The sequence below is a fragment of the Hydractinia symbiolongicarpus genome, chromosome 9 (genome assembly GCF_029227915.1).
Source record: "Hydractinia symbiolongicarpus strain clone_291-10 chromosome 9, HSymV2.1, whole genome shotgun sequence".
NCBI lineage: Eukaryota > Metazoa > Cnidaria > Hydrozoa > Anthoathecata > Hydractiniidae > Hydractinia > Hydractinia symbiolongicarpus.
This window is the reverse complement of record NC_079883.1, coordinates 6,201,248-6,212,745: the sequence shown is the minus strand read 5'-3', so window position 1 is coordinate 6,212,745 and position 11,498 is coordinate 6,201,248. Positions and strand designations below refer to the sequence as shown.

General features: G+C 33.0%; 4 protein-coding genes across 5 annotated transcripts; all 4 read right to left on the bottom strand.

The window, feature by feature from the left end:
- Nucleotides 1–931: 931 nt before the first annotated feature.
- LOC130656902 (calmodulin-like) lies at nt 932–1,577 on the bottom strand. Its single transcript, XM_057459844.1, has one exon. It carries the CDS (start codon nt 1,508–1,510, stop codon nt 1,082–1,084), a length of 429 nt encoding a protein of 142 aa, XP_057315827.1. The 5' UTR covers nt 1,511–1,577; the 3' UTR covers nt 932–1,081.
- Nucleotides 1,578–3,110: 1,533 nt separating this feature from the next.
- Nucleotides 3,111–6,683, bottom strand: LOC130656899 (dynein regulatory complex protein 9-like). 2 transcript variants are annotated; one of them, XM_057459842.1, is made up of 4 exons: nt 6,563–6,683; nt 6,302–6,388; nt 4,130–4,866; nt 3,111–3,661 (listed from the first exon to the last, which is right to left on the bottom strand). In XM_057459842.1, exons 3-4 carry the CDS (start codon nt 4,851–4,853, stop codon nt 3,261–3,263), a joined length of 1,125 nt encoding a protein of 374 aa, XP_057315825.1. In that variant the 5' UTR covers nt 4,854–4,866; nt 6,302–6,388; nt 6,563–6,683; the 3' UTR covers nt 3,111–3,260. The 2 variants fall into 2 exon arrangements, with proteins under 2 accessions (XP_057315825.1, XP_057315824.1); XM_057459841.1 differs by lacking the exons at nt 6,302–6,388; nt 6,563–6,683 and adding an exon at nt 5,526–5,734.
- A 2,089-nt stretch (nt 6,684–8,772) lies between these two features.
- Nucleotides 8,773–9,987, bottom strand: LOC130656901 (centriolar satellite-associated tubulin polyglutamylase complex regulator 1-like). The gene is made up of 2 exons (XM_057459843.1): nt 9,847–9,987; nt 8,773–9,700 (listed from the first exon to the last, which is right to left on the bottom strand). Exon 2 carries the CDS (start codon nt 9,688–9,690, stop codon nt 8,914–8,916), a length of 777 nt encoding a protein of 258 aa, XP_057315826.1. The 5' UTR covers nt 9,691–9,700; nt 9,847–9,987; the 3' UTR covers nt 8,773–8,913.
- On the bottom strand, nt 9,804–10,369 carry LOC130656903 (succinate dehydrogenase assembly factor 4, mitochondrial-like). Its single transcript, XM_057459845.1, has one exon. The coding sequence runs from the start codon at nt 10,211–10,213 to the stop codon at nt 9,881–9,883; it is 333 nt and encodes a 110-aa protein (XP_057315828.1). The 5' UTR covers nt 10,214–10,369; the 3' UTR covers nt 9,804–9,880.
- Nucleotides 10,370–11,498: the final 1,129 nt, after the last annotated feature.

Genomic DNA, 11,498 nt, shown 5'->3' with positions numbered 1-11,498 from the left:
TTATGCCTTTTTGTGAAGACGAAGTGTGTGTATAAAACGAACTGTGATAAATTATAAATTTCCCTCGACTCTGGTCGTATAACTAAACAATGTTATTATTAAAAAATAAAATATATCATCAAAGGCAGGCTTTTCCTTTAAAAATCGGCTAAGAATGCAAAAACTTCATAAATCTAGGTAGTAAGTATTGATTGGTAATTAGTTGAAGAATTGTACCAGGAGAGGAAGGGGGGGGTCCACGGGCAATTATCTTGGGGGGAATGGTTACCCCAATTTGGCACCTTTAAATGCAAAAACGGTTATAAGCATATTCAGGCTCAGATTTCTTAAAATATTTGCTAAACTACCTAGCTTTATTTAATAAAACACAACTAACTGTCTAAATTTGTACTCGTGTTATCATACTTTTTGCATCTATCGATAAGGCAACTATAATGTCTTTAATTTGTTTCTGCAGTAAACATAATGTAAGCATAGCCTAAGCCTCATTGTGCTTTTTACATAACCTTGTCCGTATGAATCTTAGTCAAAAATATCATGGGTAGAATTTTACACTCTGCTGAAGGTTTTCTTATGGTGGATAGATTACTAAAGTGAACCTTGTTTTCAAGCTCCTTAAATTTGCGCATGCGTATTTACCATAAAGAAACCAAACAACTTCGTCCCCAGGACATCTTTTATCTTTCCGACATCCGGGACTCCCTGTCAAAAAGATACAAAATACCCTGGGGGGCCACAGGATGGTAATACTGCCTCGAAATTTTTCACTAGTTTTTTGGCTCTTGCAGAAGAGAATAACTGATAACTCTTTAAAGAGATTTGAAACAAAAAGGCGCTTGATGCAATGACTATTGTAAAATCAATGGCAATGGATGTCATCCGAGTGATGAAAGGGTTTGTTGCCTGTCGTTGATGACTAACGTTGAAGTAGTTAATTTTTGCAAATGTTTTTTTTTGTCAGGATATTTATTTTTGGACAAAAATAACAAATAATAATAAATTATTCTAATACAACAAAGAGTTGACCCGTTCTTGTTGCGTCAAATAAGAAAAGAAGAAAAAGAAACATCCAAAATATCGTTCAATGTCCACAGGCATAAGCCTTTGCAAACTCATCAAAATATATCAAGCCGTTTCCATCAGTATCCATTTTATTGATCAACTCCTCCACCTCGGCGTCACTGAGCTTTTTGGGTAAGTAAGACAAGGCTTCTTTCACTTCATTGCGGGAAACAACATTGTCACCGTTTGTATCGAACACTTTGAATGCTTCATACGCTTCCTCATACACTTTATTAGTTGACAAAACACTGTTAATAAGTTCTCGAAACTCCTTTAAATCTATGTCTCGGCTGCCATCTTTATCAAATTCATATACCAAGTTTTTGACGTCACTTACTGACAGTTTAACACCTAGACGTTTAAACATTTTCCCTAACTCTTTTGTTGATATACGGCCATCGTTACTTACATCGACTTCTCTGAATAAACTTTCAATTTCATCCGCCATATTGTACAAAATTACTACAAAGGAAAAGTCGTCATAAACTAAAGGGAAACATTTATTTTAACAACATTGCGTTTTCCATTAAACAATTATTGTTGCACTCCACCGGGGGTTATAATGACATGTTAGCGAGTTTGTTAGTCGGTTTCGACTACTTACGTCAGTCAATCCTGTGCAATTGTTTTAAACATAAAAAAAAATCTTAACAACGTTTTTTGTGCAACATCTCTTACGTTGCTTTGTTGTACAACGTGTTTCCATTGTGATCGTAGCTGTGACTGTTGTGAGGCAGTTGTAAAACTGTTGCTCCAACCTCGTCCCCAGAACATTTTGTATCTTTTTTAACATGGGACGGCGATATGTTTGTCTCGCCGTCCTATGGTTATAGAAAAGAGACAACATGCGCTGGGAGCAAGGTGGCTGTTACTTAACGCTTTTTATAATGGAAAACGAATTTTAGACACGGCACTATCTAGGACAGTGTCTTGTTTTCTTAAGCCTGCAGTTAATCTTTTGATGACGATAATGGAGCTATCTCCATTGAAAATTATCCTGCTTATCCTAACATTTAACGTGAATGAAATACCTCACAAGGTTCATAGAGGGCTTAATAAACATGTTATAAAGAACTGTGTTGTGCGTCTACAGCAACCAGCAAAAACTAACTTAAAAAAGAAATTAACACGTGAAAGAAGAAACAAATAATTTCGAGTAATTTTACTATAAACCAAATTAAAACTACCGTATTCAAAGTGTTCGTTGTGATAACAAAAACAAAACAACCTAACAAATAGAAAAGACCTCGAGATAATGTTGCATATAACAGAGTGATCTCTTCTGTATCACTTTGTTGTTAGTGAGAACACATGTAGAAAAAAAAGTCGAAATGAATATTGGCATCCTTTTTAAAGCCATATTTTTATTAGATAGTACTTGTTTAAAGCATACACTGCTATTTAAATTATGCAAAATTTCTTGGTGCAGCTCCAATGTTACAAAATTGTGCAGCACTATCGTTGCAAAATTTGCAGATTGACAAAATCTCAAAAAACATGCAATCAAACTTATTTTAAATGTTGACAGATACACTCGCTTCGAAGTTTTATTACAAAAACTAAATATACTCAGTTAAACATTTCAGGTTCTTATTTTTATTTTTAAACTTGAGAACAATCTGATACCAAGAGTATTTAAACCAATATTTTAGAAGATACAACATAAGTATCCTTTCCGATTCTCGCGTAATAAATTCTTTCAACCCAGAAGTAACTATACAATCGTTAAGTCCTCTATCACTAGTACAGGACCTAGACTATGGAACAAATTTCTTGACAAACACATGAAAACCTTTTCAACACTTACTCAATTGAAACGGAAACTAAAAAGGAAACTAATGACTGCTGACAATGAACTACATCTTTTTTAGATAAAAAATGATTAAATCGCGACATCTGTATCTTCCTTGCTAATCTCTACGAGAAGGTTCAGGGGTTTGGTGATAAGACTACTGCAGTCTTCTTCTTGTTCCTGTCATTTTTAACTACTCTAGCTGCACGCAAGGACATGCAATAACACATTTCTAGGTTCTACAATACAACAGCTATAGTTTTGTATTAATTTTCACGAAAAAAGGTAAATTCTTTAACGGCGAAATGACAAAAATAATAATAAACAAAAAAACAAAATTTCTAATTAGCAAAAAATACTTTTTCAAATAGATAATTTAAACATTTTAAAACTAAAAAAAATATTTTTATTTCTTCTTCCCGCCCTTTTTCCCCTTCTTTTTTCCTTTCTTCCCCTTCTTCTTTACTTTGTATGGTCCTAACTGTCTGCGTACCATGATACCTTTCCACCAGGCTTGTATCGTAGTACACGCTTTCTGTTCTTCTAATTCTCGCTCCGCTTCTTTGCGAAGCCTTTCTTTTTCTGATTTATCATCCTCCACCACCTTGCTGTATTCATGGTACTTCTGTGTAAGTTCTTGTAGTTTAGCGAGATCACTTGCTTTATTTGATTTCAATGAATCCAGCTCGTTTTGTTTATCTTCGACGTCATTGTCGTATTTGTCCATCCAGCGTTCGACTTTTTCTTCGAGTAACGTGTGGTGTTGACGCAGAAAGCTTTCAATTTCGGTATTACAACGCGCTTCATCTAAAAAGACAAACAAATATTTTGTTCGAACAAAATTGCAAAGAAAAAGGACGTTCATTTTCATTTTTACAAAATTATAAGACATTGAAATCTATGACATGGAAGCGTAGGCTGAGCAGTGTGTTGATAGGTCACTTCGATGGTTGTAAACTTCTGTGAGACAGATTTAATGAGATAAACTCATTGAAGATTGTTGAAAAGCTTTTATCGTTAGATCCATTACATAAATTAAAGATGTTTATTGATTGTTCTTGTCTGTTTCTAATTTCGCGTAACACAAAAATCACAAGACAAACCGAATCTAGTATTTTGAAACATTTCTGAGTTCTGAGATTGAAATCTTAGACCATGCATTATTGATTTTAAGCTTCTTCGTAACATTTGCGACAACACCTCGTCCCTGGGGCTTTTTTATGTGTGTGAGTTTCTTCCAAATATAAAAACTTATATATTTTTGGTAAAACTTACTTTCTAATTGCAAATTTAGCTGCTGTATTTCATCCTTTAATTCTTTCTCTGTTTGCATGCATTTCTTTTGTGAAATTGCAACTCGAACCTCCGCATCTTTTTTGATGTATTTACCTTCCATGCTTGTCTTGGCTTTTGTTTCTTGTAGTTGATCTTTCAAATAAGCTATCAATTCGCTCCGATTTTGCAACTCAGTTTCTTGTTCCTTACGATTGTCAATAATCGCCCTTTGTAATTGTTTCACTCGCTTTCTACTCGCCTCTTCCCTCGCCACAATCGCTTGTAATTCTGTCTTCTTTGTTTTCTCTTGATTGACAGCATCAACTAGAGTATTAAACGTACTGGTTTCTTTTATTTCACGTAAAGTTGATTCTAAAACGTCACTTAAAAATCTGTGATCCATTTGAATTTTCTGTCCGGCGTCTTGCACGAACTTATTCCGTCGAAAACTTTTATTGATAGCTTGTGTGTTCACATGAATTGCTTTCGTCACTTCAGTGATGTCTGAATCTGGTTGTTGTGCTTTGGGTAATAACATGAGCTCTTCGTATCTAGCTTCTAAAAATTTTTGTCGCTCGACCAACTCAGTAACTTCATCGTTTGCATGCTGTTTTGGGTTGGAACTTGTTGGCATGATACGCCCAAGTATAGCCAATTGATCACAACAGTCTTCAAGAATAACTGATAAGTGGATGGAATCTAACGCGGATAACTTGTGCTCCATGTTGTGACAGGGTCTAAAATGAAAAAAAAAATTGACACAAGTTACGCTATATTTGACGTCATCAACGCAAGTTATATCAGTTTTTTTTACATCTATATAATATTACGTCACCTCTTTATAAAATTACGCGATTCAACCCCGATGTTGGTTAGCGGATCTTTTTTCTTCTAAGCGGATAAAAATGGTCAAGGACATGTGCTAGGGGGGGAGGGTTGTTATCCTACGTTCGTATCGCCGTCTTGATATAAAAAGAGGCAACAGTCGTTTGGAATAAGGTTGAGCTAAGGGGTATTAGCGGGGAATGGGAGGTGGCAAATTGTCCTGTCATCCGATAAAAACGCCTTAAACCTTTGTTTCGTCCCACGTTTTTCTACCTTGAACTTGTTTGCTTGTCAGTTCAGCAAAAAATCGTCAAAGTTGAGAGCACCATTGAAAGTTTTTATAGCGCAAAAGTTTTATATGTACGTAAGAAGATTTCTTCAAATCGTAGTCACAAGAAAGAGAAGGCTGTGCTAGAGACATCTATACACATTATTAAAAAACGTTTAATCGAGACGTGTTACTATGTTTATAACTGTACGTTCCTTACCACAGAGTGAATTTTTATATATTCGTAAAACTTAAATTATTTTTGTTAAATACGATAAAAAATCGACAATATATAAAGTTTACCTCGTGCAGGCTGTGATTACTTTCTTATTTTTCTTAATGTTTTGAAAATATGTGTTAAATAAAAATGTTTTTCTCTGTTGCCACTAGATACTTAAATTCGTGTTTTCTTTTGTTGATGTAATTTTTAATGTTTACTCTCCACCACGGAGTTTATGATTATTGCAACAAAACCAATACGAAAGAAAAGATCGCATACAAATCGTTTTTAACCTGTTAGGAATAAAATCATAAAAAAATTAAAAAATTTGTAGATTTTACTGTACTGTTGAATTTTTGTCCTCTCTCAATTATGAATGATTTTAACGATTTACGAAGTACAAGAGTTGTATCAATTTTATCAAATCCTCTGACTTTTAAAAATAAAATAACTGTTAACTGTTAAAAATACTAACTGTTTTTCGAAGAAAAAATTCCAGCCATTTCAAGGAGTTTCTTAGATTAAGTGCCCATCCTGAGATTGCTAAACACTACTTCACTTAATAAATAAGCCAGTATCCTTTTAAGTTTTCCTGAAAACACAAAATATGCCAAAATGATATGTCTCCGGAATCATATCGAACTGCAACATTTAGACATGCCTTTGCATAAAATGTACGTTTTTAACGTTATCTAAAGTAGTTACGGGTTTGGAAAGAAACGACAAGAACGATATAAATTAATTAAACAGTCCCACTTTTTCCTAGAGTGTAAGACAATTCTAGAAATACACGTGTTTCTTGTACGGAGCAGGTATAAGAAACATCTATAAAAGTTGCTAACGTCAAAAATCCACTAACGTTAAGGCAGTTCTCGTTGATCTTGACTTCTTCTTCTTCTTTCATCCATCACGTTTTCGTCCAGTGCTGGAGGGAGGAAGCCATTTGCTAAAAACAAGTAACAACTTTGCTTATCGTTAAGATCCTGATATCGTTAAATTTTTTGCTGCACCCAACATCTAATTTTAACAGATTAAAAAATTACACACGACGAATATAGGTACATACTAAAATTCTTTATAAAACCAGCGAATAGAAAATGTAAACAAAGCGAAAATTTACCTGCGGATGAACTTCAGCAAAATAGAATTTTCAAGATTTCGAATGTTTTTGTTCGAAAAATATAGAAAAAAAAAATTTTGTTTGAAAAAAGGAGCATTTCAGTCAACGGAAGAACTTATTATCCACGTTTTCAAGATCCTGCATGAGTTCCTTAATAAGCGATGTACAGTACCCAGATTATTTGATTTATTGTTGTTCGTAGTCGTTTCATCAGTTTGTGATTGCTAAAGAGGTGAAGAGGGTGTTTTTCAGATTCCGAAGCTATCGTTATATGTATATATATATCCATAATGCTAAAAATTAGTTTTAAAACAAATCTTTTGTCCTCGAATAAAAAACTTTTGAAATAGTTTAAAATAACTTAAAAAACAAAGCGAAGGGATTTCCCTTCGCTTTGTTTTTTGAGTTATTTTAGTTTGGTGGCACCACAATCGTTTACGTATTTGCGATAACATTCCCAATTTATTCACACCGTTAAGTTAATTCCTTTAAAGTGTAAAGAATCTTTCGCGCGTACATTCTAGTCCCCAGAGTTCTACTTCAATACCTCTGTGGAAGAGAATGCTGCACAGCATAAACCTTATGCATTGACTATTTTTCAAACACCCCAAGCTTGATATTCAGTAATGTTATGAGCCAAACACAAAATTGTATGATTTGACAGACGTACGGCGTTTTGATGCACAACAGTTTTTTTCGCTTAATACGATCTTGGAAAAATCAAAAAATTCTGAAATTGAACATATGTAGAAAACCCATAACAAGAAGATATATCAAAATAATCGTGACACCAACCTCGCCCCCACTGTCTGTTTTGTTCTTTGGTATAAGAATGTAACACGTACTCGTCATACCAAAAAGCGTCAAAGACTCTGTGGTGGGATTGAGGTTTTTGCGACTTGAAGATACGCGTTGCGAAAGCAAATACCCCGTTCGTGTACCACGGCTCTGGTGTCATGTCGTGGACGCACTACCGAAGTAAATATTAAATGATAATTCAAATGTCGTACGTACAAGTGTTGTCAATGCATCGTCAGACTTTGGTCGGATTGTTGTTACACGGCCCATCGCGAAAGTGGCTGTTTCTCAAGGTGTGGAAACCAGCATTTTGTGCGTACATTAAGAACTAAAATTTTTGACGGAAAAATTTTCTGTCAAAAAAAGTATGCCTAAGTCTTTTGAACGAACTTTAACCAAATTTCAAAAGTAATGATTACGGAAAATTATACAAAAAAGGTAATAAGCAAAAAGTACGCTAGTGTGCATATATTCAAGCAAGATCTAAAATAGGGATTAGGATCCAGCTTTATAGATAGAGCCTCAACCAAATGTGAAAAAATAACGAAAATAATAAATTCAAAAACTGCAGTTTTTATTGATTTTTTGATTACCCTATATATAATTTCTATGCACTGGTCCTGTTTTTAAAAAAATTAGAAAAACTAAAATTTTTGGACGAAAAAACTTTTGGCAGACACAAATTTTGGACAGAAAAAAGTTTAGAAAGAAAAAAGTTTTTCTGTCTGAAAATTTTGTTCTTATTGTAACTCTCTTTTCGTGTGAAGAAATTGACAGAGTTGTAAAGAAACACAAAATGTTTTCAAAATTGTGAATACAAAACATGTTTTTAATGAGTTTGAGTTTTTAATAAATAATATTTGCTATCACCAGATGAAGTTTAATTCTAGCAAAAAAAAAAAAAAAATTAAATGGTGCCTGGACAAATTTTTCACACAAAGAAGTTCTCATCATTTTTAAAATTTGTGGGAATCAAAAATAGTGTTGTATTTTTCTTTTTAATAAAGAAAATAACTCGCAAGTTAAAACAGGGGGACTAATTTGTAAGTAAACGCAATGAAATGATTCAAAGATTTTTTTTTCAATTGTACCTAGATTTTAAGCAAAATTTCTTGATTTTGCGTGAAAATGGCTAAAAACGCCACTGCCAATTACACTCGTATTATTTTAAATTATTTTATCGAAGGTTCCTGTTATTTTAAAATAAATCATAAAGTTTTTTACTGTACAAACAGCTTCATTGCAGCAAGTGCTTGTGATATAGAGGTTAAACGTAATTTAATGTGACGAAAATTGTCTGCTGTGTATAGTTAACCTCTATATAGGAATGTATTGACCAGATACCAAAATTTCAAGATATTGTTCCTCGCTATAATACACCGTACATCCGTAAGTTTATTACTACATCCAAATCTGTCATTTTAACGTGATTATTTTGTTTAAAAATAACTTCGCGTAAAAGAGTTTGAAGGTCAAGCACGTTTATAATAACTTAGTATATATATATATATACAACTTGTAAAAATTTGACATGAAACCATAATAAACAGTGTTTACTTTAGTGTCTGGTGCATTCCAGAACTAGGTCGAAATTCCGGTAACACATTAACAGATTGATTTAGCATCTCATTCTTCGACAACAGCATCATAAAACCATAAAAAGTAATTTTTACTGAACTACTGAGTACTATTCGAACCACTTCTTGAGGGGGTGCTGCAATTCTTATATCCTTGCTATAACACTCTCTTTCAATGCAATGCAGAAAATGATTCGAACTGATACCATTAGATCTTTGAGCATCACTTGTATTAACCAAATCAGTACTGATATTTGTGGAGGAATGATCTTGAATATTACTAAATATTTCTAAGCATTTAAGACAAAATTCATCATAGAAGAAATGTAATTGGAAGGCATATAAAAAGTCTGAGAACGTTATCAAACAATCTGAAGCATCGTCTGTGAGAATCGTTCGAACAACTCTTTGTAGAATCTTGAATTCGAAATCGTGACAGAGAAGACATAATAAAGAATGATAGTCTCTTATGGTCAGTAAATCACCTTGAACACTGAAATGTTGAAATGTGTTCCAGAAATTTGAGATAAATGACTTTCTGTTTCTTGCTGTAGCAGAGATAAAAGAATATTCACGAAATACTGTGTGTGTCCCTTGCTTGATACTAGAGAAGTAATCATGCAGAAAAGAAGCTGGGTTGAATTTAATGTTGGCAGATTTATATTGAAGCATTTGAGTAACAGCATCTTTGAAATACACATTTAGGTCGTGCTTTGAAAGATATTTGTCTGCCGATAACGGTTCCTTGTTCATTATTTGACTTCTAAAAAACCCCAAAAAAATTAGATAACAAATATTTGATAAAGAACATTTCAAAATGGATAACACCCAAAACAAAACGTATATATATATTCCAAAAACAACAATTTAGAAGTAGAGATAATTGTTATTGAAAGAATTTACATATACATTTGAGATTTTTAATATGACAGTCCAGTTAATGTCAAAAATCAGACACTCTTCCTTTTCTTTCCCAATCTCCATATCTAGTAGGCTCAGGACCAGTTGGTCCTCCTATTTCTCCAGTTGTTGGATTTGTAGCATCTGGAAAACTTGCAAATGGATCTTCCTTTGTTTCTAGATCATCCTTGTTTTTCTCAATTACTTTTTCTGCATCACTGAAGCGACCAAATGGAGTTTTTTTCTCTAAGATGCTATCATTTTTATTTCTGTGGGAAAACATGCTAAACAAACTTCTCTGGTAAAATGGCGATATAGGTAAATGGAATGATGAAGTAAAGAATACTGTTCTGCATAATAAGTTCAATTTATTCATAGTAATTGTATCTAAATTTAAATTTAAAAGGAAAATATAATGAAATCAAAACACTACTTTACATTGGTGAATCTTTGATAATCAGGTTTACCACAAGTCTTACTAAATTCATAGATTCTCGCAAGCCCTTATAACACACTTGAACCCCTACTATGCAGCCCCTGTCATTTATTATGTAGAAGAAAAAATGTCTTTCAGTTACAATGAAAAAAGCTCCTCTTTCAAAAGTGATGAAAGAAACACCACATTGCCACACAACTGAGATAAAAAAATTTGAATGACATCATTAAGTCCAAGATGAAGTCATCTTATATTTCCAAATCCAAAAAAGGTTAAATATGAAAAATAAACTTTATAAAAAAAAATTCTAACCATCTGTTAACCAATGAGTCACCATGATGTGATGTCATATAAATTTTTTTTTGACTATCCTGAAGCTAACGAAGTAATATCAAATAATCACAGATGATGGCATCATCAAATTTGTCTTTATATATAAACTTCTTACTGAATATGAAGTCAATAACATTTTGTTAAAAGGAATTGGATGTATAAAATAATTTTGGACTTATATTATAGAGCCTAAAAAGTTGGTTAACAAGTCTTTTTAAATTTTTTAAAAGCTCTTTTCATTTTCAAGATATTCACATTTAAGGAATTTCAGATTTAATTATGCTGCATAAGTTATGGTGTCATATTTAACCCTATTTAGTATAAGCTTTTTTGGCCCTTGTAATTATGGGGGGGGGGGCATAAAGTGTCCATGGGCTGTAACTTTTGATCTGTTTAGATTTAAAAGATGAAACCTGGCGCAAGCAGAAGCATCAATATGTTGTGACTTAATTAGTGACAAAATATTTGGATTGAAATGTCATCACAGAAAGTGATTACGTCATAATGAGACAATGGTTGAAGAAAATATGTGTTTTTTGGAAATTGTCGTTTTTTATCTTTTTTGAAACTATTTACAGTACTAGTCATTAAAAACTAATATAAGAATATAAGATATTATTAGGAACATTAACAGGTGGTATAAAGACAAACAATTTCTCTAGGGAAAAAATGGATATAGAAATAATTTTTTTGAAAAATCCATACTTGAGAACCTTGGTGTTAGTAGCTGTCATGGAATAAAACTTGGTATATTTATGCGCATTTATGTCAGTAACTACTTAACCAAGACAAATTTGGGTTGTCATGTGACAAAATGACCTATAGTGTCATCATATGACAATAGAAATAGAGAAATGGGAAAATACTAATATTCCAGTCTGTAAATTACCAA

Excerpts from the sequence above, each read along its gene's own strand:
- LOC130656903 (XM_057459845.1), bottom strand. The coding sequence starts at position 10,213 with ATGAATAAATTGAACTTATTATGCAGAACAGTATTCTTTACTTCATCA.
- LOC130656902 (XM_057459844.1), bottom strand. The coding sequence starts at position 1,510 with ATGGCGGATGAAATTGAAAGTTTATTCAGAGAAGTCGATGTAAGTAAC.
- LOC130656901 (XM_057459843.1), bottom strand. The coding sequence starts at position 9,690 with ATGAACAAGGAACCGTTATCGGCAGACAAATATCTTTCAAAGCACGAC.
- LOC130656899 (XM_057459842.1), bottom strand. The coding sequence starts at position 4,853 with ATGGAGCACAAGTTATCCGCGTTAGATTCCATCCACTTATCAGTTATT. Across the intron at positions 3,662-4,129 it reads GCTAAATTTGCAATTAGAAA|ATGAAGCGCGTTGTAATACC; the intron begins GTAAGTTTTACC and ends TTGTCTTTTTAG.